A 27705-nucleotide genomic window follows, 5' to 3' on the forward strand; every position below is an offset into this window, starting at 1 on the left:
TAGTGCCTGTCTGCCTTCTACTGCCAAGAGTGGCCGCCGGCACTAGTGGGAAAGTGCCCAATAAGAGCTTCCAGTTCCTCAGAACTCTCTCTAACTTAACCCATTGCCGTCAAGTTGATTTTGACTTATAGCGACCTTATAGGACAGAGTAGAACTGCCCCATAGAGTTTCCAAGGAGCGGCTGTTGGATTCGAACTGCTGACCTTTTGGTTAGCTGCCGTAGCTCTTAACCACTGCGCCACCAGGGCTCTCTAACTTAGCCAGGCTATTTGATTGGTAAGGCAGCCAAATGCATATAGTAGTCAACATTCAACCAATGTGAATTGATGGATTTCTTTTCCCCAACAGGATAGTCTGCAGGGATATAAAACCCAAAATAAATTTCTAAATAAGGAGATTTTGGAACTTGCAGCTCTACGAAGAAATGCAGAAAGGAGAGAGAAGGATCTGATGGCCAAGGTGGGTAAGGGTGGATATATTCTGTTGTCTGCAGGGAGGTGCGATGAGAAAGCCATTCTAAAATGGATGGGCTTTAAAACCAGTTAAAATCCCATGCTTGCAAGGAAGTGGTTTCAAAATATGTTTAAAATATAAATAGTATGTAATTCTATGGACTTAGGCTCACTGTGTCTTTGATGAAGACAAAGAGAAATGCCCTGAGATGTGACTTCCATATACACATACCCATTTTTAGTGGAGTTTAAAGGAAAACAAAAAAAACCCACAATTCTAAGGTCCCCTAAATTTAGGTTATTTGGGTTTTGATTTCTGTTGTTAAGTGTGAATCAGTTTTTATCTATGAAATGGGCTGGTGAGGATAATGCCTCCTCTTCGAGCCTGATAGACTTGGTGCAAGAGTCAGACATGATTATGGACGGAAAGGCTTTGCAAAGTGTAAAGGCACTGCAGACGTTACGGTTATAATCACTTGTCAACAGCTGTTATATACCATTTTGAACAGTCCTGAAAGCATCTTCTGAAACCTTGTTCCTGCATGTTTTCTAGGGGTGCATTTAATTTGTGGGATACAGTGGCAGATGGGAGCTTGTCCTGGGTCACAGCATCCTAGAAAAGTGTTGGTGCAGCATGGGGTGGCCACTGATGGCCCCTGTCCCAAGTGGCACACAGCCTGACCTCAGTAATTGGGTGTGGCCTGGCTTCTGCTGCTATCCCCCTGCCCAGAGCTGATGCATGTGTTGGCCTCCAGACACCTGATGGTCTGCACCCTTCTATGCTAGGCCCTAGGAAGGAAGAGGGTCCCATGGCAGACTGTTCTAAATATGACAGGTGGCTGTGGCATAAATAAATCTCTTGTCTTTGATAGGATCTGTCTCTTACATCCTCATAGTTTTGGGCTTGTCACTCATTGATTGTTTGAGGTCCCTAAGGATTGTTTTTCCTGTGTCTCTGTCTGGATGGCAGTAACCACCAAATTTTCTGCAGTATTCTAGCCTAGAAGCCAAGCTCTGCCAAATAGAAAGTAAATACTTGATATTGCTTCAAGAAATGAAGACGCCAGTTTGCTCAGAAGAACAGGGGCCTGCTCGGGATGTCATAGCCCAGCTGCTGGAGGACGCTTTGCAGGTTGAGAGCCCAGAGCAGCCAGAGCAAGCGTTCATTAAACCTCATCTTGTCAGGTAAAGGTGCTCGTGACTGCGGCGGGTAGTGCGACCACACAGGAATCCCATTTCTGAAATCCCCCTTTTTGACAGCGAAAGCTTTCCACAGTTGTGTGTCTGATCTAATGCTTTCAACCCCTGTCCTGGCAGTACAACGGTTACTGTCACCATCCTCCCAGTAATAAACAAGGGATGGAGCTGGAACTCAGTCCAGATCTTTTGATTCCAAACCCTTTCCCGGTCTGGCAGCAGGAGGAGCCAGGCTCCCAAGGAGTAGGAGTCCTCTCCTGAGACATGTGCTGTCTTGAAAGCAAAAGGAACCCCTCAGTAGGGAACTGGCTTTCTTTGTAAGTGAGAAATACCTAGGTAATGTGATTCACTGGTCCCACTGAATATCTGATAAAAGCCAGGCACGCTCTTGACCCTGAAATACTCTTGGCAACACACACGCACACATACGCACACACAATATTGCATATATTTGGGGGAAATTCACAGAACCTGGAAACCCATCAGTATCTTGGGTTACCTGTTGCTGTCGTGTCGATTCCAACTCATAGTGACCCTATAGGACAGAGTAGAGCTGCCTGATAGGGTTTCCAAGGCTGTAAATCCTTACAGAAGCAGACTGCTACGTCTTTCTCCTGCAGACTGGCTGGTGGGTTCAAACTGCCAATCTTTCAGTTAGCTGCCAAGTGCTTAACCACTGTGCCGCCACAGCTCCTCAGTCTTGGGTTAAGAACCCTATGTTCTATTTTCTGGGGGGAAAAAATGAGACTTATGAAATATTGAAGATAGGAGAAATCTGCAAATTCCCTTGGTCCAACCTCCTCCTCTGTTGGTGCCCCTTTGCCACTCTGGGTCAGATCCTGTCACCCTGTCCCTGAGCCTGGCTTGCTGCGTTCGCCCAGTTTCTCCTCCTCCATCTTTCTGGGGCCCAGGCCTTGCTTCAGCCTCCCATGACCTTTCACCTCTGAGCCCCCAGCACCTGTCTGCATTGTCTCAGCTACTCAGGTGACGGGTAAAAAATACGCTGCCAGCATATGACCAACATCACCATGACAAAAACTCGCTTTTATTGAGGTCTGCTGTGTGCCAGAGGCTGCACCAAGGCATTTTACCTGTGGGATCGTATTTAATGCCCAGTGAGGCGGGTGTTCTTATCCTCACTTTATAAATGAGGAAGCTGGGGTCAGGGAGGGGATGTAATTTGCCCAGGGTCACCCAGCCTGTGGGTGACAAAGGCAGGACCCCGGACCCGGCATGCAGATGTCTGGGCTCAGTGGCTCTGCCTCCAAGCCAAGCACCACTTTTCCGTTCGTAATTATTGTTAACTCCTGTGAGGACATTCCAGCAGAGGTATTCCAGTGCCCGTCACTGGTGTCTGCCCTTCTCGTGTGCATTTTGTACTTTGGCTACATATTTTGTGTGTTTTCAAGCATTACATATACGTAGAAAGATTTTTACTATGGAAAATTTCAAGCATACAAAGTAGTAGACAATTATACAGTGAACTTGTGGAAGCCAGAACTTAACAGAACAGCCTTGCTTTTCTGGGTCTCAGAAGTCTTCCACCTTTGACTGGATGCAGGCTTACCACTTTTCTGTCGCTCACTTTAGTGGAAAATATGTTAGTTTCCCTTCTCTGACAGGTTTCCGCCTTATACAGTTCCGGCTTCCGCAGGTTTTACTGTAAAACAAACCCTACCGCGCAACCATCACTCAGCTTTAACAGTTAGTAATGTTTTGCCAATCTTTTTTTGTCTTACTTCCCTACCCCCAGATTTCTTCCCTGGAGGCTTTTAAAACAAACGCCAGATGTCACGTAATTTCACCTGTAAATACTTCACTATGTATTTCTAACTGATGACACTTTTTTACACACCACCTCCACCGTATACATATCTTTTTGCAGCTTATTTCATTCAACCTTATTTCCAGAAATTATCTAGTTTGATATATGTTGCTCCCGAGCAGTTTTTTTTAAGCTGCCGTATACTACCTCATGCAGAAGATATGGCAGTCTGCTTCCATAAAGATTTCAGCCTTGGAAACCCTCTGGGGCAGGTCTACTCTGCCCTGTGATGTTGCTGTGAGTCTGGATTGCCTCGATGGCAACGAGTTTGGTTTGGTTTTGGTTTATAGTACCTCATTGTATAAGTATACCACAATGTCTTCATTTTTTTCCCTCGGGAACATTTAGGAACTTTTCTTTTTTTCCTAAGACAAACGGGTACAGTGAACATCATGGTACGTGTCTCGATTTGTCCATGTGAGAGTTCCTCTAGGATGTAGACTAGAAGTGGAATTCTTGCCCCAGAGGGAATATAGATCCCCAGCTCTGCTAGACCTGCTTTTCGTAGTGCGCGTGCCAGCTCACACACTCAGCAGCAGTGTGAGAAGGGCCTCCGTATCACTTTTCTGTTGCCGCCATAGCCACAAACTTGGTGGCTTAAAAGCAACGCAAATGTATCATAGGTCAGAAGTCGGATTCAGAAATCCGACACAGGCTAAAATGGTGTCAGCAGGACTACGTTCCCTTCTGGAGGCTCTTGGGGAGAATTCCTTCTCTTGCTCAGTCAGGTTGTTGGCAGAATTCAGTTCCTTGCAGGACTAAAGTCCCCATTTCCTTGCTGGCTGTCAGCTGAAGGCCTTTCCCTGCTTCTAGAAGCCACAGCATCCCTTGGGCCCATACTCACGGCCCCAGCTTCCAACATCTTCAAAGCCAGAAACCGTCAAGTCCTCAGGCTTCACATCTCACCTGCCTCCTCTCCTCCTGTCTGATTTCTGACTCCTCCACTTTGAAGGGCTGGTTTGATTACAGTGAGCCCACCCATATAATCCAGGATCATTGCCCTAGTTTAAATTCTGTAACCTTAATTCTGTTTGCAGAGTTATTTTTGCCAAGTCACACAGCATATTCACAGGTTCCAGAGATGAGGGCGTAGGCATCTTTGCTGGCCATTGTTCTGCCTCCTCAGCCTTAATTCCTCTTTATCCCTCTTTACTGTATAGATATTTTCTCTCTTGTCTTTTTTTTTTTTCCTCTAAATAATGTTTTATTGTGTTTTTGTTGAAGGTTTGCACAGCAGTTCAGGTTCCCAGTCAACAATTTCTACACAAGTTGTTTAGTGACATCAGTTACGTTCTTCACAACGTGTGAACATTCTCAGTATTTCCATTCTGGTTGTTCCATTTCTGTTAATCTAATTTTCCTGCCCTCTTACGTTCTCATCTTTGTTTTAAAGTAATTGTTGACCGTTTGGTCTCATATAGGTGGGTTTTTTTAAGGAGCATAATATTTACGGGTGATATTCATTATTTTTTTTGAGCCAATTTATTATTTAGCTACAAGGTGACCTTGGGGGTTAGTTTTTGGTTTGAAGAGATCTCAGGGCAGTATTCCTGGGGAGTCCTCCAGTCCAGTAGTCTAATTGGTCTGGTTTTTCAGTCTTTTGTTTTTTGTTTTTTTTTTGAGAAATTTGAGGTTCTGTTCCACATTTTTCACCCGTTCTATCAGGATCCATATATTGTGGCCCTGATTAGAATGGTCAGCAGTGGTAGCTGGGTACCACCTAGTTCTTCTGTTCTCAGAATAGATGAGGCCGTGGTTCATGTAAACTATTTGTCCTGTAGACTAGTTTAAGTCTTTGGTTTCTTTGTTCACTTTTTCCCCAGACAAGTAGAGACCAGTAGTTGTATCTTAGGTGGCTGCATACAAACTTTTAAGATCCCAGACATTACTCACCAAACTAGAATGTAGAACATAACTTTATGAACTATAGTATGCCAATTGACCAAGATGTCCCACAAGACTATGGTCCTAATCGTCCAAAACCAGAAATCCGATCCCATGAGGTATTTGGTTATGTCTAAGAAGTATCTGTAACTGCGCCCCCCATGTGCTTTACTATATATATGAACATATGTGTGTACAGTCACGTAGATGCGTATACGTATATATGTGCATTACACCTATGTATATATACCTATACACATATATGCCTACGGCTACGTGCATGCTTACAAATATAGCCACGCACATATTTTTTGGTTGTTTTTGAGGCTGTTCCTTGTCTTTTTAAATTATATCTTCTGAAGCATAGAATTTATATATATGTATGGGTATGACATATAAATACATTTACACATATGTTGATGTAGCCAAATTTTTCCGTCTCCTTTTGGGTCTTGGTCTGCAGTCTTGCCTGTGTTTTCTTCTATGCTTTTCACATTTAGGGCCTTAATCCATAAGGAACTGATTTGTTTATATGGAATCAAGAAGGGAGGGATCTAATTTTTTTTTTAATATTTTTATTGTGCTTTAAGGGAAAGTTTACAAATCAAGTCAGTCTCTAGCATAAAAACCCATATACACCTTGCTACACACTCCCTTTTTTTTTTTTTTTTAATATGGAAAGGCACTTGTCCCAGCCCTGTTTATTGAGAAGTTCATTTTTCCTTGCTGATTTAAAATGCCTGTCATATTTCAAAATACTGTGTATACGTGGATTGATGTCTAGGTTCTCTATTCTGTTTCACTGGTCTTTTTGCCAAGACTATGTCATTTTATACTCTTGATTTTGTTTTTATCAACAGTGAATATGATATCTACGGGTTTAGGACTGTACCTGAGGACGATGAGGAAGAGAAGTTGGTAGCCAAAGTCCGAGCATTGGACCTAAAGACGCTCTACCTCACAGAAAACCAGGAAGTTTCCACCGGGGTCAAGTGGGAAAACTATTTTGCAAGCACAATGAACAGGGAGATGATGTGCTCCCCGGAACTAAAAAACCTGATCCGTGCAGGCATTCCACACGATCACCGTTCCAAAGTGTGGAAGTGGTGTGTGGACCTTCACACGAGGAAGTTCAAGGACAGCACTGAGCCTGGGTACTTCCAAACCTTGCTTCAGAAGGCACTGGAGAAGCAGAACCCGGCCTCCAAGCAGATCGAACTGGACCTGCTGCGGACACTGCCCAACAACAAACATTACTCCTGTCCCACCTCAGAAGGCATACAGAAGTTACGAAACGTCCTGCTTGCCTTCTCCTGGCGGAATCCCGACATCGGCTACTGCCAGGGTCTGAACAGGTGGGTGCCCAGCCCATAGAGTGCCCCTGTTTGCCATTAGGATGCTATCAGGAGAACTTGTAGGTGCCAGGCTCTACCTGAACTTTCCTCCCCTCCTGGTAGGCCAAGAAAAGCCAGTTGTTTAGGGGAAAGAACTAGTTGTAGCAAACTGGTTTTAATTATGCAATATCCCCAATTCTAGGGTAATTTTGAGAAACACACGTGCTTTTAGAAAATATGAAGAACATCAAAGTCAGATTCCTTTGAAACAACTTGGTTCCTCATTTTTTCTTCCTCACTGTTGTCAGCACACTCAGGTTTTGATCAGAAGTTCACTTTCATTAGTTTGTAATGCATGAAGTGAAAACTGGTAGCCACTCCTTGTTTATAGAGGGTCTTCGTGCTCCCAGCAATTCTTGATGTAGCTGAAGCTTAACCCTGGAAGGGCCCAAACTTGTCTTCTTTTTGACCGTAACCTTTTAAAGGTCTTGCATAGTTCCCTGCAAGACAGAGGGCACTGAAAAGCCTCTTGCCTTTTCTTAAAGATGCAGGCTCTTCATCCAGGCTGTGCTGGGACAGGACGAGCCTCAGGAGGTGCTGAGGTCTGATCTCCGAGAAGCTGCTCCCCAGGACTGGGCTTCCTGAGTGCTTGTGCCTGCTTTTTACAACCTGCCTGATTCTGACCTGCTGGCACACTTCCTGCTGTTTCTGCTTCCTGCCATCCCTGTAATTGTCCTTTTCTCTTCCACTCTGTGTAGTGAAATTAGGTAACCAAGCTTGTTAGAAATAGAACGGTGACACACCGTGTGTGTACTTCAGTGCAGTGAGTGCAGTGTGTGAGCCTGAGGTTTTGAATGCTGGCATGTATTCTGGCTGCTCATAGGCCTTTTTAATCCTGCTCGTGCCAGATGCTGACCTGCAGGTAACAGGTGAGGGATATCTGTTCCCACCTGAAGTTAGAATATTGCAGGAGGAAAGCCTTTTAACCTGGAACGTCAACTTGGGTAAGCCCCGAAACCGAGTGGTTTCCAGGAAGTCGTTACCTCTGTGGTGGTGAAGAGAGGGCAGCCACGCTGGGCCCCTGGGAAGGTGAAGGGGGCGTCCGCAGGGGACGCCCGCTGCTCCTAGACAGTCCCCCATTCAGAAAAGGCCAGTAAGTAGGATACTGCCTGGGAAAGCAGCCTTGTTTTGCTGAAATCCACATTCACATTGTGCACTCCACCTAAAAGCTCCTAGAGGCTGAAAACCTCTCCAGCCCCTAAGGGGTCCCGGTGAGGACTTGAGCATGCCTGTTGGGGACACTAAGAAAAAGCTGTGGCAATTCCTTCTGGTGCAGTGATGCTCCGTTTGTCTGGTTTTGTCATGGAATCAGTCATTCTAGACATAAATACATTTTCCAGAGAAGCTTTCTCTCTGGACCTCTACCCCCACCAGCATTAAAGCCTCTAAATGTTCATTTTATTGAATTTTTTTCCTTGAAATATTTTGTGCATGTCCGTGCTTTCCGAGCACCCGGAACTTGAGCTTTTTCTAGATGATTCAGGCCTACTACCTGGAACATCAGTTACTTTAAAGCGATGCCCTCAAAGGCTCTGCTGAGTTTGGGCTCTTTACCCTTTTCTTGGTGTTTGCGGTGGCTGTGGGACGTGGTTTCTGTGCTCATGTTTCCTGTTTTTCTCTCCTCCGTCTCTGCCAGGTGTCACCTTTCTGTTCTCCATGCCTGTTACGCCTACTCAACACAGCCCCTTCCCATCTACCTCCGGTGTTTTTTTTTTTTTTTTCCTTTTTTAATTTGAGACAAATTCATTATAATTTTGTATAGGGAAGGAAAAAGAAAAAATCCTGAGGAGTTTCAGGAATGTTCCTGGGCGTGGCGCACCGAAGCGTCAAGCTGTGGACAGAGGTCCTTGGATTTGAGTTTTGTGGAGAGAGGCTTTTCTCTCGCCTCTTTCTTTCCGTCTTTGTGTCCTGAATGCCTGCTCAGAGCCATACCTGGGATACCTGAGATTCCTGGATAAGTAACCTCTTGATTAGTGACAGCATGGAAATAGCTGGACCCAAATGTACATGATGACCCAGTAACAGGTGACACATACTCCTTCCTTTCCCACCTCATGTGCATCCTGTGGACACATTGCTGCTAGAAGGTCCCTCAGAAGGGTTTCTTTTTATAAAGCCCCAATTCATTCCCCCAGTGTGGAAGCTGGATGATATTGGGAGAGTTGTTTCTAAGCCTTCATGTGATCTTTGCCACTTACATTCACGTTTGTTTCTGGATTTCTTGTCCAGAAAAGGGTTAGTTGGAACTGCCTGAACAGTAACTCACAGCATTAGCTGCATTAGCAAAAATTTTATAATGAAAACAGACTTTTTTTTTAACGAGGCTAGTATTGGGAAACAATCTGATCTTCTTTGAACGGAGTGAAGGGGGATGTGTAGCTTTACTTCTCAAACCTTAGAACATACGTCACCTGCCCAGAAACACGTAGTGTTCTTGACTGGAGAGCTAGAAACAGCTTTGGCCAGGAGAGAGAAGAAACGTTGTACAGACGTCTCTGAAGACTGGCAGCAGCGTCTGCATCTGGGCGCATGGTGCCAGCGCTCACCTTGTTCTCTGTTTGCTCGTAGATTGGTGGCAGTGGCCCTCCTGTATCTGGAACAAGAAGACGCTTTCTGGTGTCTAGTCACCATAGTGGAAGTTTTCATGCCTCGAGACTATTACACAAAGACTCTTTTAGGATCCCAGGTACTTCTAAAAATATTGTGCTTCAGTCACCACCTTGTAGAGCTATAGCTGGAATGTGACTTGAACTAAGCCCTTGTGGGAGGGGAAGCTTCATGTGTGTGACTTCAGCGACTGAGCCCTGAAGAAAGCGTGACAAGACCGGGCATGTCCCTGAGGCTGTGTTTCGAGCTGTTTGGAAGTGAGTACTGGGGGGAGGCTCACTCAGCGCACTGAAAACCAGCCAGTTAATTGTTCTTTCACAGTGAGAACCTGATATCATTTTCACTGCCCAGCTTTCTCTCCCCCTGGGCACAAACCCGAGAGGCAGATGCCAAGGTAGGATCAAGTGAGCAAGAGATTTGTGAGGGGAAACATCCATGAAGGATGAACGGGCAGGGAGCCAGGGGAAGGAAGGATTGGGCAGGAGAAGACTCAGGCTTCTGTGCAGTTCTAAGAAAGTTTTGGCCAAGTCAGTGGGGTGTGCTTAAGCCAAGGTTGCCTATTGAAGGACCCTGAGCCTCACAAGAATGGGCCTGCATTAGTGCCCCTGCTGTGCACACTCCTCGACTGGGAGCAACCTGCAGGAAGCACACGGCCTCTGTGAGCAGATGTGATGGACCCAGAGGGGCAGCTGCTGGGGCCATTGGACGGGAGGCCTGAGCCGCGCATTTCATGTCCACCACACCACACCCAGCCTCTGAAGCCAGGGGACAGTGTAGGAGGGTGTGGGCTGGGAGAGCCCAATTTTGTCTCCATGCTTGGGATAGCCCTGGACCAAACCCTTGGCCCTTGTGGGCCAGGGCACCACTTCCTTAGGCTGGGCTGCCACTAGCATGGGCTTCCATGTGTCCCTCTCTCTGCTTGCTGCCTGGCCACCCCTCTCACGTCTCACCTTCAGTCACGTGTGCCTCTTGCATACAGTGGTGCCAGCGTCAGCGCCTGCTGTGTGGCAGCCTCTTCTCCAGGTTTGTGTCACCTCTTGGCCTGCTTGCTCACAGGTCCATACTGCTCCATGCGGTATCACAGGGATGGCCCGCAGGCTGTGTCCCAGCTCCTGAGTCAGCAGTGGAGACACTGCAGGTTGGAGTTAGAGATGTGGCTCCCCTCACTCCGCCATGGGCACGGCCTCTGACAGTGGCTTCATCCCCATGCCTCCAGCTCCCAGCTGATTGGGTCCTCCATGCCAGCTGTCCCCCGCCCCTTATCCCCCCAACCCAGGGGTGGCAGTGACTCCTGCCATTGCTAATCTCTGGGCTGCTTTCCTATCAGCTGTTTGGTTTCAGCTTTTCTGTCACTGGTGTAACCAGCTACCTGAATAAAATTCCCCCTGTTGTATATTTAGAGTGGGTTCTCTTCTCCTGGTTCTTTATATTTGCATTTCTGCCTTTGGGGAGGATTGTTGCCCCCATGACTATCTACACTACCCACATTTCTAGCTTCCCAGGCCAGACACCGGAGTCATCTTAGATTCCTCTTCATTCCTTTCCTGTGTATCCACATAGTCACTCACCAGTCACTGCCACCTGCCTGGTGGCTCTCATATACCCTTTGACCCTTCACCTCTGTCAGGTCAGCATTGCCTCTCTCCTGCCCCACTGCAGTTGCCACTTCTCCTTCCTTCCTGCCTTCAGTGACCCACCTTCCCATCTCATTCTCAGATGCAAGTCATGCCACCCCCCTGCTGGAGTCATAGAGGTCCTTAGAGCTTTCAGGCTAAAGCCATGTGCTTATGCATGGCCGCGGGGGCCCTCCTTCCACACTGTGGTCCCTGCCCACCTGTGCAGCGTCTTGGTGCCCAGTAGAATTCCCTATTCTCTGGTCCTGCCCTGAGCTCTGTGTGCTTTGTGTATATACTTCCTCTGCCTGGAACACCTTCCCCTGATGTCTCCCCACCAGGCTCCTGCTCAGTCTTAGCTCTCCTGCCTTCCTGAGGCCAACTTCAGGACCCTGCTTCTGTTCCAGTCCCTTCCCCAGGCTTCTGGGACAGCAGTTACAGTGCTCCTTTATTACTGCTGGCCTGCTTGTCTTTCAGCTGGTCGGCGGCACCCTAGCACCAGCATCATAAACATCTAAGCTTTTGTGAACTCTTTGACCAGGGAAAGCTTGCATTTTAGTGAGCACCAGCCCGGCGCTGGCAGCTTCACAGCTTCATCAAGCCCTGTGAGGTGTAGGGATCATCGTCCCCGTTTTACTTGTAAGAAACTGAGGTTCAGAGACACTAAGTCTGAGCTAGAGTCCAGACCCAGACCTCTGTGGCTTTGGGCCCAAGCTCACCCCACTGTGCCTGCTGCCTCCCAGGACACCGCAGGAGGGTGGTGAGGTGATGCTGGGCCCTGGCCTTCCTGGGGCAGACTGTCCCCCCAACCCCCTGACCCAGCTTTACAAATGTCGACTGATCTCAGAGGAGAAGGCTTATCTGGTCTCCCCCGGACTGCTTCACTTTACCTACAGATCTGTTTTCTGTCACAATAGTGGGTAAAGTAGGAAATAAATGGCAGTGGGAAGAGGCAGCAGTTAGAGCTGGGTGGGATTAAAGAGGTCAGTAAAGAAAGTGGTCTGTATTCATGGGCAGCTAAAAGCTAGTAACTTTGAAGACCTAAATTTAAAAATCTCAGGTGACAGGACTTCAGAATAGGAGAAATGAAACATAGATCTTTCATAATTCCTCTGCCAGGTGGTAGAGCACATTGGTTAGGAGCTTGGGCCAGGGAGGAAGTGAGCCCTCTCACCTGTGAGCTGTGGAGTGGGGACCATCACTTCACAGCGCCAGGCCTCAGTTTCCGCATCTGTCAAATGCGGATGATACCCACCTGAGAGAGAGTGTTTGAGATTGAATTCAGGTGATGCATAAAAGGTTAACCTAATGCCTGGAGCATTATAAAAGCTCAACAGTAGTTATTAGTGATATTGTTCTTATAAGCAAAGAGGAAAGACCTATTTTAAGTATGTGGATAAAATTTGCATGCAGTTGTCTCATAAACATAAATGTAAATTCTAAGGAAACTTTTTTTCCCTAATTATAAAACTAATAGATGCTTACTAAAAATTAGACACTATAGGCAATATATAGGCAAAAATTAGGCCATATAGAAAGATACTAAGAAGAAAATGAAAGTCCCCTGTTATCCTACCACGTAGAGAACCACAGTTAACATTTTTATGTATTTCTTTCTGCCTTTTTTCCCAGTACATGTAGGTCTCCACATTGAGAGCATGGTGGGCCTGGCCGGTTCACATTAAAGTGTGAGCATTTTCCTGTGTCATGATCTGCTTCTTAGCTGTCGTTTTTGGGAGCTCTGGCATTCCGTCAGGTGTTTGCACATACTTTCTTTCGTTCACTGTTCTCCTATTGGTAGCACTTTGTAAAGCTCACCTGAGCACGGAATTGGCTTTGTGTGTGCAGTCAACCCTGGCCCTGAGCAAACCACGGTAGAGCTGCCTCCTGCTAGGGCCAGGTGCCTGAGACCCTTGCCTGCTGCTGCTGCAGTCCAGATGCATGCCACTTTTTCTACTCATTTCATCATCTGAGTTAGTGCACATTGGATGCCAGGAGCTGGTGCTAGGCACCGGGGACGCAGAGATGAATGACACAGTCATTCCATGTCCTCCAGTGCCCAGTCGGGGTCGGGGTGAGACAGAGGCTGAGCCCTCGTTTCCTGGCAGCCCTGGCAGCCTGCTCCACGGCCAGCCGTCTACCAAGCACCTGGGCAGCCTCAAGAATGAGGCCCAGCCTGCCAACTGACTAGGGGAAGAGAAGTGCGTGCGACTTTCTCCCCGTTTGAGGCCAGCTCATACTTGCCTTGCTCCCGAGTGTCTTCAGCCTTGACCCTCCAGACAGAGTGAATCCCTTTTGATCAGTGGTCCATGTCCCTTACCATAAAGGTAGCTCCCTGGTCCCTATCATGCCTGTATCCCCAGTTACCCATGAAGTGTGGCAGAAATGGTAGTCGTCGTTTGAATGTCGAGGAATGGAATAAAACAGAGAAGTGCTGTTCCTAGAGACCAGTGCTGACTCTGCCCTCTAGGTGGGGACGGGGTGTTGTGGGCGAGGGAGGGGCAGGCCTTCCAGGGCAATGACCACAGAGGGCCTCCATGCCTCGTTTGTCCTCAGGGGTAACTCGTGTGCATTGTGGGGTGGCTTTTCCCAGCTTTTAAAGGGTCTTTAGTATTTCGCGGACTTATCAAAATTTTATGGGGTGGGGAGGGGGGCGAATATGGGTGAAAAAGGTTGGTACTTTTTACAAACCATGGATCGGTTTTATAGCTTCTTACGTACGTTCGTTTCCCAAAAGTCTTTAAGGAAAATTAATTATAATTCATTTTAGCCAGTTTATACCTTTGACATTTTGTCTTTGTTTCCTTCTAGTCAAAAGGCAAATTGGTCAAAAATGCATGTTTCTAACCATAAATTCTGTATTTTGTTGTCCTTTAAGCACCCTAAGGTGGATTTACAACTTTCTATAGTTTCTAGTAATATTTTTAGCTTCTTAAGTTATTTTGCCTTTAAAATTTTTAAATTAACTTTCAGCTAGTAATGCCTACTTGAACCTATCTTACCTTGGCTTTTTTAAATATTTGTAATTGTCCAGGCTTCTTTATAAAGAAAAATAAAACTTCCAACAAGGAAATGAAATTGATTTTTTTTTTTAAGTTTTGGATTGTCCTTAAAAAGAACATTTTAAAATGTTGGATTATTTAAAGTTTGTCTTAATTGTTCTAGTTATTTCGGTATTCTAGTAATCCCAAGAATTATCTCACCTTTTATCCTAAATTGACTGATGTGCAATTGGAAGTTTTATAAGTTTTTCTGGGATATATATTTAGGAGTCAATTTGCTGTAGGGTGTGAGCATCTTCATGTTTTCTGGAAGCTGCCAAATTGCCCTCCCAAGTGATTATAGCAGTTTACGCTCCTGTCAGCAGTGCAGGAGGACTTGGTGTATGCTGTCCTTGGTATTCACAGACACTTCCTGGCATACTAAGAGGTTGACATCTTTCATACTTCACATGGAGCTGGCTGTCCGTCACCTTTGCCTTCACTCCGTGGGGCTCTGGCATTGGCCATTGTGTCTCTGAGGCTTGCTCTCCTCAGCCGATCTCATTCTTTCTCAGGTGTTGCCACATCTGATGGTGACATCTCGAGCCAGCCCAGGTCTCTCCTGGAGCCTCAACTCCAGGTCTCCTGAGGCCTGTGGATAGCCTAGTGGAGATGCCCCTCAGGCACCAGCATGGCCCAGTCCCTCAGGCCAGCCATTAGTCCTGTGAGCCGGCTTCAGGGGACCACACCTCTGCCCTCTCTGCCTCAGGTCAGAAGCCTGGGGATTCTGAGCACCTCCTTTTCCTGACCCGCAATAGCCCCAAAAGAGTTGTTTTTTTTTTCTTCTTTTTTAGAAAGTGAGAAAAGAAAGGAGCCCAATTCTGAAAGTAACATGAAGGTCTAAGTTGTATCTCTGAAACATATTATCAATTTTTAAAATGAAAGCATGCTTTAAAATTTTTGTTTATAAAGAATTTAACATAAATCTTTGAAAATAACTTAGAATATTACTCAAATGCTTTTTAAATCTTTTTTTTTTTTGTACTTTAGATGAAGGTTTACAGAACAAACTAGTTTCTCTTTAAACAGTTAGTATACGTATTGCTTTATGACAGTGGTTAACAACCCCACGACATGTCAACACCCTCCCTTCTCAACCTTGGGTTCCTTACCAGCTTTCCTGTCCCCTCCTGCCTTCTAGTCCTTGCCCCAGGGCTGGTGTGCCCCCCAAAAAGGGTTTTTAAGTTCTATAGATTTTATCTCCAAAATAGCCCTGAGGCCACGTGCTCTCCACCCCACTGCCTTTCCGCTTCCCCTCTGCTGGACCACGCCCTGGCCTCCAGCAGGGCACCCTGTCTCCACCCAGGCTTCCCCCGCCAGCTCAGCCTCCCCGGTGCAAATGGAGTGATGGGCCTCGGGTACAAGGCAAGGGGCACGCGTCCCCTGCCTGAAGCCCCTAATGCTTCTCATTGCCCATTGTGCTTTTATACTATGGCTCGGTTTGGTAGGTCAGCACTAGCTTTCTTCTTCAAATGAAATCGATTAGACTAAAACTGAAAGCATCGAAGTAAGTTCTACTGTGTAAGGTTAAATGTGTTTTGTGAAACTTTTGTTTCTGTTTTGTATATATGCACACAGATTAATGTGTTGACCGAGAGAGCATTGAAAATGTCTTTCTTCTTGTGGGTCAGAGAAAAAAGACTGGAACAGGCTCTGGCCTATAGGATGCCGTCTTGACTCCACAGTAACATACTGGCCCTCTGTACTGGGTTGTGCTGGCAGTGCTGTCTCGCCTGCCTCTACTGCCGGGAACCCTGCCCGTAAGCACTGCTCCTCCTCTGGACCTGGCTGGGGCCCCTCCTGGGCTCCGTGATGCTCTGAGCACACCTTTACCGGGGCTTAGACCACCGTTATTATAATAAGCCGTGTCTCTGGCCCCCCAACTCGTCTTTTAGCTCGTTGACCTGTACCTTATTCAGCCCCGTGCCCGGCACTGGCCCTGTGCCTGACGCAGAATGATGGTAACCACCTAATGCTTGTCTGTCGTGTGGTAGGTGGCTGATAAAAGTCTCATTTAATACTAGTAATAGCTTTATAAGGTAGATACTATCAGCTGTTTCCCAGCTGAGGCCCGGCGCTTTAAGAGCATGATTTGCCCAAGGCCACCCAGCTAGCGAGTGGTGGAGCTGAGACTCAAACTCAGGTCCACCCGACTCCTGAGTCCTTGCTACCCTCACTGCCCTATTAAAGAAAATGCCATTGCCATCGAGTTGATTCTAACTCATACCCATGGTGACCCCATGTGTTGCAGAGTAGAACTGCTTCATAGGATTTTCTTGGCTGTAATCTTTACAGAAGCAGATTGCCAGACTTTTCTCCCATGGTGCCACTGGGTGGGTTTAAACTGTCAGCCTCTAGGTTAGTACAAACAGTTGAGCACAAACAGTTTGCACTGCCCAGGTACCTCACTGCCCCATGTACAGGCCAGTAAATATTGAATGGCCAATGGTGATGTCACACTTTCTCTTTGGCTCAAAACTTGCATCTGCCCAGGCCTTGTGTTTATAGTCCTTTGTTGTCAGCATGACCATTCTGTGGACTCTGCAGCTATCTGTTCACAGTCACTTTTGAGCAGAGGAGTTGGTTTCTGGCTTAAACATTTGCCTCCTGTTCGCTGTGGAAAGGGTGACAGTGGTTTGCTCCGCCACATTCGCTGGGCACTTGACACATGCCTACCATGTGCTGGGTCAGCTGCTTTGGGAGCGCAGAGTGGTGAGAATGCAGTGCATGTGGGAACCAGCTGTGCGCCACGCTGGGTCTCTACCTCCGGGGTGTCAGAGTGCACGGTGGTCCTTGTGTGCTGGCTGGTGTTATGGTGGACCCCATAACCTTCTTTGTTCTCTTTCCAGGTGGACCAGCGGGTGTTCAGAGACCTCATGAGTGAAAAACTGCCTCGATTGCACACCCACTTTGAACAGTATAAAGTTGACTACACCCTCATCACGTTCAACTGGTTCCTGGTAGTGTTTGTGGATAGTGTCGTTAGTGACATCCTCTTTAAAATATGGGACTCTTTCCTTTACGAGGGACCAAAGGTGGGTTTGCCCAGCTGAACTGTTTTCAGATATACACACTTGGTGACCCTGGGCAGCGTTCATGGTGGCGGAGTGGGTGGCCACCTAGAGCCTGTGAGGATTACCACAGTGCCAGGGAGATGCCAATATGGTGTGCTGCTGGGGGTGGTATGAGAGCTCAGGAAACAGCGGTCATCTGCTGGGTCATGAGAAAACTTTAGTCTGGGCCAATCCCTGAGCCTGGCACTGAGAGCTTTGATGGCTAGCAGTCTGAGCCTTGCCGTCTGTAGTTGTGGGTGGTTGTATTATTCCCATTGTATGGATGAGGAGATGGCGGCCCAGAGATTCTGATAAGCCAAGGATCAGGGGGACAAACGCAGGGAGCCACCTCCAGAGCCTTGCTGCCCATGACCTCCCACCCCAGTCTGTTGTGTGTTTTTTTTTAAAAAAGGTTTTTGAATAGGTAATGCATTTCCAGGAAACCCTGGTGGCGTAGTGGTTAAGTGCTATGGCTGCTGACCAAAAGGTCGGTAGTTCGAATCCGCCAGGCACTCCTTGGAAACTCTATGGGGCAGTTCTACTCTGTCCTATAGGGTCGCTATGAGTCAGAATTGCCTAGACGGCAGTAGGTTTGGTTATTTTGGGTTTAATGCATTTCCACAACAGAAGTCCACGTCCTACTACTGAGGGCATTGGTGGAAAAAGGGATCCTTCTCCCTCCCCAGTCTCCTGGTTGCGCGTCTCAATTTGTCACATAGCCTTCTCCAGGTGTTTTTATGTGTATCTAACCCAGACTTGGAAACCCTGGTGGCATAGTGGTTAAGTGCTATGGCTGCTAACCAAAGGGTCGGCAGTTCAAATCCGCCGGGTGCTCCTTGGAAACTCTATGGGGCAGTTCTACTCTGCCCTGTAGGGTTGGTATAGGGTCACTATGAGTCGGCATCGACTCGATGGCACTGGGTTTGGTTTGGGTTTTTGGAACCTAGACTTATTTTTTTTCACCTTATTATATCTTAGGGACGTAATCTGCATAGAGATCTGGGTCCTATTTTGTAAACTCTGGTCTAAAAGCACAGAAATGTATGTAACCGTCCCGTGGTGATGGACACTTAGGTCGTTTTGAATCTCTTGTCATTTTAAACCGCTGCAGTGACTGTCCGTATAGTTACATCTTTGTCCCCATGTACGAGCGCATCTGTAGATTTAGTCCTAGAAGTAGAAGCACTGGGCCACGAGGCAGAATGGTCAAAGAAACATGACTGTTAAGCCCTGTAAAAGAAAGTGCAGGCAGGTGCAGGCCACCCACGCCCCTCAGATGCAGGGAAAGCCCGTTGTTCGAAAGCTGTGGAACCTGTGAGACCACCAGGAGCCCATTTCCTCCAGCCTCAAACACAGCACCCAAAACCAAGTCAGTAAAAACATGATTCTCATTCACCATATTTAGTAGAAGTCCATCATTGGACTCCAGTTCGCTAGTTGAGATGCAGCTTGCCTCTGCAGCTTTCTCAGAGTTCCAGAGTCAAAAATCTCTGATTTTGATTATATTTGAAAATGATTTCTAATTCCTTATTCTTTACTGACTAGAAGTATTAGCTGAATATAAAGGGATTCCACAGTAATCTACTGTGTACAGAAATGGTTTGATCTCAGCTAAAGTGATGTTGAAAAATCCCGAGAATTCATTTTTCTGTAAAAAAGGGGTGTTGTCCCAGCCAGTGGAAATTTTGTCTCTGACCAAGTTCCTGGCCCAGGGCAGGGCCCTGCCAGCTGCTTAAGTGGCCTTCTCCAGGACCCGGGGGGCAGCTGCACGTACACCGGAACTCCAGAGCCCAGGCTGTGCTGGAGTCACGGTGCCTCTCTGCTTACGGATTGTCCTGTCCATTCACAGGTTATCTTCCGTTTTGCCCTGGCACTTTTTAAATACAAGGAAGAGGAGATCCTGAAATTGCAAGACTCCATGTCCATATTCAAGTATCTCCGTTATTTCACTCGCACTATCCTAGATGCTAGGTGAGTCCTTGGGGGAGTGCTCAGACATCCAAGAGAGTAGCAATCCTGACCTCTGCCTCCTTGAGAACAGACCTGTCCTTGTTGCCCCCAAACTCAGAGTCATCCTGGGTGAACTGTGTATGACAGGGCAGAAAAGAAATGGGGAGGGACGTGAGCACTGGGGGACTTCTAAAGACTGGGGAGGAACGGAGACAAAAGATGGTTTGATCCTTTCTCTAACAAATACCAGAAACCCTGGTGGCGTAGTGGTTAAGTGCTACGGCTGCTAACCAGAGGGTCAGCAGTTCAGATCCTCCAGGCGCTCCTCTGAAACTCAATGGGGCAGTTCTACTCTGTCCTATAGGGTCGCTATGAGTCGGAATCGACTTGACTGCACTGGGACTGGGTAACAAATCTCAACAACCTGAAGCAACATTTTTATTTATCTTACCACCATTTATTGAGTGCCTGCTACATGGCAGGCCCTGAGCCAGGTATTGGGGATAATAGAGGAAGAACTGATGGGGGAAAGGGTCATGGCATCTTTCGATCAGTAGTCTGGGGGAAGGCACAGGCCATGATGGGCAGGGGGCAGGCTAGGTCAGCTGGGAGCTGGAAGGGGGCAGTGAGGAGAGGTGTCCTGGGTAGAGGGAGCAGCAGGCGTAGCGGCATCAAGATGTGAGAACATAGCCTGCTTGAGGAACTGTGAATCAAAGGAGCCCTGGTGGCCCAATGGTTAAGTGCTTGGTTGCTAACCGAAAGATTGGTGGTTTGAACCCACCCAGCAGCTTCGTGAGAGAAAACCCTGGCAATCTGTTACCATGAAGATTACATCCTAGAAAACCCTATGGGCAGTTCTCCTTTGTCACATGGGGTCACTGTGAGTTGGAATCAGCTTGACAGTACACAATGACAGTAGCAGAAGTGGGTCCACCAGCTGGCACCGTGTGACTAGAGGGCGAGAAATATGCTAGGGTTGAGGCTGGACGTGGCAGAGCTGGGCTGTTACCGCCTCTGTAGACTATGTTCAGGACTTTGTACTCTATCCTAAGAGGGTTGGGAAGTTGAGAGAAGGACACGTCAGACTGGGGCAGGACTGGCAGCTGGGCAATGAAGGGGGAGTGGCCGTTAGAGGGTCCAAGCGAGAGGTGGTGCCTGCAGCGGTGGTACCCCCAGAAATAGAGAAGAGAGAGCAGACTGAAGAGAGTGTGGAGGAAGAATTTGAACTTGAAAGACCCGCAGTTTCTGGCCTGGGCAGCCGAGTGTTCAGGAACCATATCACCCTCTCTCTCCCCAGCCACACTGTTCTTGGCTGCCTTTGTTGTCCATTGTCCTCTGGAGCCCAGTTGGTGGCTTCAGGAGCTTGGGATAGGTGGGGGGACTGTTCTGTCCTGGTGGGTCAGGCCCTGTTCTCTAGGATTACAGCTACAGAGAACTGTCAGCAGGGATTTGTGTGGACCTGCCGCTGGTTTGGCAGATGAGGATAGCCCCTCCCTCTGAACTTGAACTTCTGCATCCGGCTTGTGCATATACGTAAAAACCTAATGAGTCCTTTCACTAGGAAATATTGGGGTTTACTGTTTTTCAGACCTTTTTGACTATAACCTAAGACACACATACTAGTAGAGTGTGTATAACTGAAACTGAAGAATTTGTTGAAGTGTGAAATTCTTGGTAAAAACCTGTGCAACACATGCTGGTATTTTTTATTAAATTCTGTACCATGACCCACTAAATTATTTCCTGACCCACTCGTGGGTCACTGTCTACTTGGAAAACACTGGCTCGCCCCTATTAAGCACTCTGGCAGTGAGGCAGGGCCTAGGAGCTGCCCTCCAGGACAGCGCCCTCTTCCTGGCTGACGAGGTGAGAAGTGGGACCAGGCCACGGTCAGCCAGGGGAGCTGCAGGGCAGTGGGCACAGTCGGGGCAGAAGAGTGGCCAGGGCTGGAGCGATGGGGGTAGGACCAGGTTGAGACGCTACACCCTGTGGCTGTATTGAGCAAGGCCACAGGCGCCAGAGAGGTGGATGCTGGGAGCAGAAAGTGATGGCCGGAGTCTTGCCTAGTTTCCTAGAAGTCATCATTAATTTTAGGATCTTTTATTGGGGAGTGGGTTTTTAAGATATTTTCAGGCTTATTAATACACCAACAACAGTGACCTAAATCTGAGGATAATATTTGCCCATGAAAGATTGATCCTGCGTCCGGGAATGAGCCCTGAGAGTTTTTGTTGATTTCGCATTGGGTCAGGATTACTACGAATAACATTGAATGAACTTCCTCATGCCAAAAACTAGTGCTGTGTTCAGAGTGTTTGGTTCCAAACACTGATCACGCACCACCCCGACAGGGTGAGCTGGATTGTCGGAAGCTGCCAACGAGACACGGATGGGAGCGGGCTTGGCAAGAGCCCACCCAGCCAGCCACCTCCTTCCTGTTGCTACCCACAGCTGTGCGGTGCCGGCAGCGCTGATGGTCCTGCAGCGCCACCTTGTGAGCAGCTCCAGGAGCGCTTGCTCCACCGGCTTACTTTAGAAAGTAAAGATTCACTGGACCAGGCGTCCCCAGGTGCATTAACAAGTGCCGGGCTGGCTGGCAGGATCACCAGGGGGATGTCACTAAGAATGTGGATGCAGGTTAGATAGGAAGCTTAGGGGACATCTGGTTTATGTTACTGAGGGTGGAGCAATTAGGAAAAGGAGGGTGAGGATGGTTACACAACTTGAAGAGTATAATCAGTGTCATTAAATTGTACAGGTAGAAATTGTTGATTTGGCATATGTTCTGCTGTGTATATTTTCAACAATAATAACAAAAGATAAATGATTTAAAAAACAAAAGAATACAGAAGCCCTGGCCCCACCCCTGGACTAGTGGCTCCAAGTAATGCTAGTCTGAATGGGATGTTGCGTTAAACAAGATTAAACCCACTTCTTTGCAGCAGGACTTCTGGGAGCCTTTAAGGTGCAGAGCATTGTCTCCTCATCTCTTCATCGCACCTTCCAGGCTTGGGGCAGAGGTGTAGTGTCCAATTCACCTTGCATCCCCAACCTGGGCTAGTGGGCCTCAGTCAGCATTGACTGACTGAATGGGTGAATGACAGATATTGATTTAACTTTGAACTTTTGGCATTAGTTTACTGTAGCAAAGAAGGGGGTGGACATTTTAGGGTTCAGGCTTGTCGAGCCTGTGGGTTAGCAGCTATAGGAGAGAAAGGGCTAGTTGCATGAGCTCCTGGCTCACAGCCCCACCAGCATTTCATTTCACATTGCTCCTCCTGCAGCCCGGTCAGCAGAGCTGAGTGCCAGGCAAGACCTGGTAAATCTACACTCAGTACCTCACTGTGTTCAGGCCACTCCTGTTCTCTGGTGCTCACGTGTTTTAGCAACTTCTCTGTGAACTGTCCATTTAAAGCAGGCCTTTTACCTCCTTTCAGGAGAATCCTCTGGCTGGGAATTAGAAATATCTAAGCAGTGGGTATTTTAGAATATAAAAGGAAAAAATACTAAAGGCCTGTGTATTCTTAATTGTGTATATACTTTTGGCTGCTTTCAACACTACACCTCTGCCCCAAGCCTGGAAGGTGCAATGAAGATATGAGAAGACAATGAAAATAGTAAACAGCTTATTTTCTGACAGAGACCAGGAGGAAGTCCCTCGTGACATTTCTGTTTCATCACAGTTCTCCTGTGGTTTGTGAGTTTTTTGGACCTTAGGGCAACAGGAAGTGAACCAGCCTGCTTTAGGAAGTGAAGTCTTTGGGACTGGGCAGAATTGGGACAGGGGAAAGGAGGGAACCTGGCCGCCCTGCTCAGTGTTGGAGGAACCCATTTCTGTTGTGACCCTCCAGACACTAGCGTGGCTGACCTGATTAGTTCTGGAAATTCACCACTCAGAAGAGTTTTAGGTTCTGTTTTTGTTAAACATTGGCCAGTGTTTGGGAGCATGTTAGTGTGATTTTTCTCATTTTACAGATTGGTGACTTGACCTGGGGATAATGTGAAAATCCATAAACCACAGAGTTCCCTGCAGACTATGCTTCCATGCCTGTCATGCTGCCAACAGGTCTGACAGTTATTACCAGGCTTGCTCGGGCATTGGCTCCTTCCTGTCCAGTCAGTCCTGTGGCAGTGTCTCCCTAAATGCCTCCTCTGTGCGAGGCCTTGTGCTAGTCCTCAGGAGTCAGAGACACCTCAGCACCTGCCCGTCACCAAGCAAGCGGCAGACGCTGCTGTAAGGTCTTTGCATGTGTTAGCTGAGGTAACCCCCACACCCTATGTGGTGGCACTGTTACTGTCCCCAGTGCACAGCTGAGAAATCTGAGGCCAGAAAAGTTTCCGTAACTTAGCTTGCCCCATGTCACACAGTGAGTATGGGTTACAGCTCAAATCCGAGTCCAGGCAGTAATTGAAAGAAAGCCTCCTCTTGGCCGCTGCGCCTTCCTGCCTGTCTGAGTGAGGTGGGGCTGGCCCTGGAGCGCAGCATATGACCCTTAACAAGTGCTTCCTGGCAGCAGTAGGGTCTGGGGTCTTCTTCGCACCCCCAGAGGCCTCGGGCTGTGCTGAAGTGAGAGCTGTGTGTGAGCCCTCCCCTAAGCCCTGCTTATGCTGTCTGTTCTGCCTCCCTCCAGGAAGCTGATCAGCATCTCCTTTGGGGACCTGAACCCTTTCCCCCTGCGCCAGATCCGGAATCGGCGTGCCTACCACTTGGAGAAGGTCCGGCTGGAGCTGACGGAGCTGGAGGCCATCCGCGAGGACTTCTTGCGAGAACGGGACACCAGCCCTGACAAGGGTGAGCTGGTCAGCGATGAGGAGGAGGACACCTGAGTAGACCCCTCCCCCGCCAAGACGCTGCTGCTTGTCTTCACAACCAAAGTGTGCCAAAAGGGTGAACGCAGAGATGTCTCTGCTCGCTTAAGCCAGAATGTAACACTGTGGTCTCTGGAAATCTGCTGGGCGGATGTCCAAAGCCATACCGCACTTTCTCCTTTTCCTCTTGGGGTGGGGAGCAAACCTGTTTACAGCCATCTTCATGCTGTGCTGTTGTGGTGGCACACATCACGGTCACCATTTCCCAGTGACTGGTGAACTAGCAGGCATACCAATCAGTTATTTTCAAGAGCCCATTTGCAGCATCTGTCAGTTATGCTCGTGTTTTCATCCTTAAAAAGCCTTATTTTGCTGGGGGTGTCCCTGTGTCCTTTTCCTCTATGCAGTGGGCAGCCATGGGCATTTTTTAAATGCACTGCATAGGACATCCACTGTGTTCAGACCTCAGGCCAGAGTGTGGCTGCTTCAGGTGCCAGGCACACCCCTTGTTCAGAAATGGCCTGTGTAGAAATCCACGGACCTTCTGCTGCAGGCTTTGCCACCAGTCATGCGCGCTTCTGGGATGCCTTTGCCCTTTTGCGCACATCCTTTCACAAAGCGACTCCCATCCTGCTTGAGGAGGCCCAGCCCTCCAGACTCGCCACTCGCTTTTCACCACCGGCCGGTGTTTGCAGGTGGCCAGCTGCTCTGCCCCCAGCTTGCGCTCCGGCTGGCACGTCTCCATGAGGTTCCGTGGAAAGTTCTTTCCACCCGAAGATTGGCTTAGAAGTTCTTCTTCCAGTATGGGTGGGATTTCCCTCCAGTAAACTGGGCTGGCCTTGGTTGTGGGGGGACAGAGGAAGTTGTTTTTCCAGGGGAGTTTGCAGGCCATGGTGCAGCTGCTCAGTGACAGGGGGAGGCCAGTGCTCTTGGTGTCTCCTCCACCTGGCTGGGACTGAGGGGACGAGGAGGTCGGCTGGAGGTGCCCCGGGGCTGGGAAGTGTCCTTCCTTGGGGCCGAGGCCTTGGTGAGCTCTCAGGCGTATGCTTTCCCCACTGTTGCCCAGCAGCACCTTTGCTCACCCCAGGCCAAGCACAGTCTTCACTTGAGGGGTAATGGGACCTCTCGCCCATCAGGCGGCCCAGGTAGTGCCTGGGAACGTTCACAGCACTTCCTTTTTGAAGCCCTGGAGAGAGGCCTTGAGTAAGGAAGGTTACTTTTGCTCAGTCATTCTGTGGACCACACCTGAGGAGTAGATGTGTTTTCTGGCACAGTATTATTTGAATATAAGAGAAACAGTTTTAAATGGAATTCCTTACACTACCTGGAAAAAATTGGAAATAATCCTTAGTTGGTAACATTAAGCACATTCAGACTAAGAATTGAAGCAATGTCATTTCAAGATATCCTTTTTTTTTTTTTCTCTTGTAAGTATTATTTTTCTATTATTTTTCACTATCAGCCTTCCAGCAGTATGATGGCTAAGTTGGTATTTGAACATACTAGACTGAGCTTAATTATTTGTTTTTAATTAAGTTGGTTCCTTTGATTTATGGCTGTGTAGAGGGAACTGATCTAAATATGTAGCCAAAAGCCTTTCTCTTTTCAGGTATCAAAAGTGTGTTTTGTAATGTTTGTTTGTTTTGGGAAATGGTTGTTTGAGATCTGATGTCTTAGAAGTGACCTCATGCGTGGGGTTGCTCTCGAGGTGGGCGTTGCTGTTCACAGAACCCCTGCAGCAGCCCCAGCCCCCCTCTACCTCCCGCATTGGGAAGAGACAGCTGCTGAGGTGCAGGCATGGGTTGGGGCCCCTGCATCAGCTCCAGCTTCCCTCCATCTTTGGTTTCCAAGTTGATTTCTCCCCTGGAACATACCAGCCCAAACTGCCAAGCCCAGAGGTTAAAATGCCCCTTTAGGAATGGGTCCTGTGGGCCCTGAGAAGATGCATCTTAAAAGTACGTGAGTGGGGGCCTGCCCTGTGTGGCTGGACCCCCTGGTTTCTGCCATTCTCAGTGACAGCCATGTGTCAGTATTTCCAGGGCAGTTATCAGTGGCCAGGCAGTGGGCATGAGAGGGCAGAGAGGGGTCCTGCAGGAACGGACTGGGGACCCTTGTGGAGGTCTTCCTCCCCAGACTAGAGCACTGGTTCCTGTTTGGTGAGATCCCGGGGCTGACTTTTCCCCCCAGAGCTGTAGGGTTTGTCCCCACTAGTTTGAGTCAGCACTTCTTCCCTTGAGCCTCTGGGAAGACAATTGCTCCACATGCTCCAGTACCCCTGAGATCCCAAGCCGCCACCAGCTCGATGGTGTGTGCCCCTCCTGACAGGTGCCACAGCCACTGCTCCTCCAAACCTTTGCTAAACACCAGCCTGTCACCCCCACAAGGTGGACCTCACCAGTTGAGGCTAGGAGCCCCCACAGGGGCAGCCTGCATGCCCACCACCCATGCCAGGGCCCAGGGCAGCCACGTGGCCATTGTCAGCTTATAAGTAGATGGGTTTTTGTTTTTTATGGGTTGAACATCTGTTAATACTTTTGTATATTTTCACTACAGTTTATATTTTTATAGGCTATTTTATCAAGGTTTTTCTAGACTGTGTACCTTTACTTTGTATTACAAGTCCTTGTTTTGTGTGCATGACCTTGCGTGTATTTATGCAAACGTGAGCTTCTTCAGTCGCACTTCACTTCCATGCCATCTTTTACCTCTAGCCCGACCATCACCGACTTCACTTAAGCCCCATGCCCAAGCCCATGTCTTACCCCAGGTAGCCTCATGCTACTTGTAGTCTTGCTGACAGCTGTGCCACAGTTGATGGCTGGAAGTGACTCTGGTCTCAGCTACATTCTATCGTATAGGAAGTATTCTAGGCAAACATTCCCAGTTTTTTAAAAAGCTAAATGTTTGTATTATTGCCCACATCCCAACCCCACGCTTTGTGCAGTGTTGTCTTCCTGCATGTGACCAGGCTCTGGAGCAGCTGGGCCTGCCTGCAGGGTCCTCATGGGGGAGGTAGGACACGGCATCGCATGAGTGCCGCTGCATGTGTCTGCCCATGGGAAGACCGCCAAGGACCTCTGCCGTTATACCACACCAGCTTCTGTGTTGATCTTGGAGAATTGTAATACTAAAGGAAGAAATAAACTACTAATTCGTAAAACATTCTGGCTTGAAATGGAATTGTAGTCACATGTTGTGACGGGGCTCAGCCCCTGGGCCTGGGAGGGTGGGGTAGGGTGGACCTGCCAGCCTGGGGTTTCTGGATGCCCCTGCCCTTGGTTCGCTCAGGATGACTAGGCCACAGGCTGATAGGCACCCCTCCTGCCACCAGCTGTGATGTGCCCTGCCTGAGTCATGGGCTTGTTTGTCTCCTGCCTGGGCTGACAGCTCAAGCCCAGCTGCCACTGGGGATACCACACCACCCCCCATCATCGGAAAAACACATGAGAATGATTAAGACCAAATGTCTTTCCACAAAGAGTGGGAGGGAAGGCGGCTTCAGCGAGGATTCCAGGACAGTCAGAGTCTCTGTCTCCTCTGGGGACAGATTCGGTGTGGCTGGGGGTGCCTGGGGTCATATAGCACAGCAGTGGCAGAGCTGAGACTGGGACTCCAGAGCTCTGCCCTGCTCCACCTTCTGACCCACATGCTGAACAGGAGGGGCTGGAGCCCTGCTCCCTGTCCCTGATAAGGGCAGTTTTGGCCAAGCCCTGGGAAGCCATTACTCAGAGGTGGGTCCCCAGGGCTTCCTTGGGTCAGCTGGGCTGCTACAGGCAGAGACAGGAAGCAAGTCTGATGCCCCTCCACCCTCAGACAATACGTGGTTGGTGACACTTGGGATCACACAAGCCTAGCTGACCTGGCAAAGACTGCCCTCTAT

General features: G+C 48.3%; 1 protein-coding gene across 1 annotated transcript in view; it reads left to right on the plus strand.

Annotated features, from left to right (window-relative positions):
• Positions 1-26995, plus strand: part of TBC1D2B (TBC1 domain family member 2B) — a 109359-nt gene extending 82364 nt beyond the window's left edge. The window contains exons 9-15 of the mRNA XM_049905693.1: positions 349-459; positions 1444-1637; positions 6219-6713; positions 9321-9438; positions 16863-17048; positions 18916-19037; positions 23648-26995. Of these exons, the coding sequence (XP_049761650.1) occupies positions 349-459; positions 1444-1637; positions 6219-6713; positions 9321-9438; positions 16863-17048; positions 18916-19037; positions 23648-23843 (1422 nt within the window). The 3' untranslated portion in view covers positions 23844-26995. The remainder of the gene's footprint in view (positions 1-348; positions 460-1443; positions 1638-6218; positions 6714-9320; positions 9439-16862; positions 17049-18915; positions 19038-23647) is intronic.
• Positions 26996-27705: the final 710 nt, after the last annotated feature.

The sequence above is a fragment of the Elephas maximus genome, chromosome 13 (genome assembly GCF_024166365.1).
Source record: "Elephas maximus indicus isolate mEleMax1 chromosome 13, mEleMax1 primary haplotype, whole genome shotgun sequence".
NCBI lineage: Eukaryota > Metazoa > Chordata > Mammalia > Proboscidea > Elephantidae > Elephas > Elephas maximus.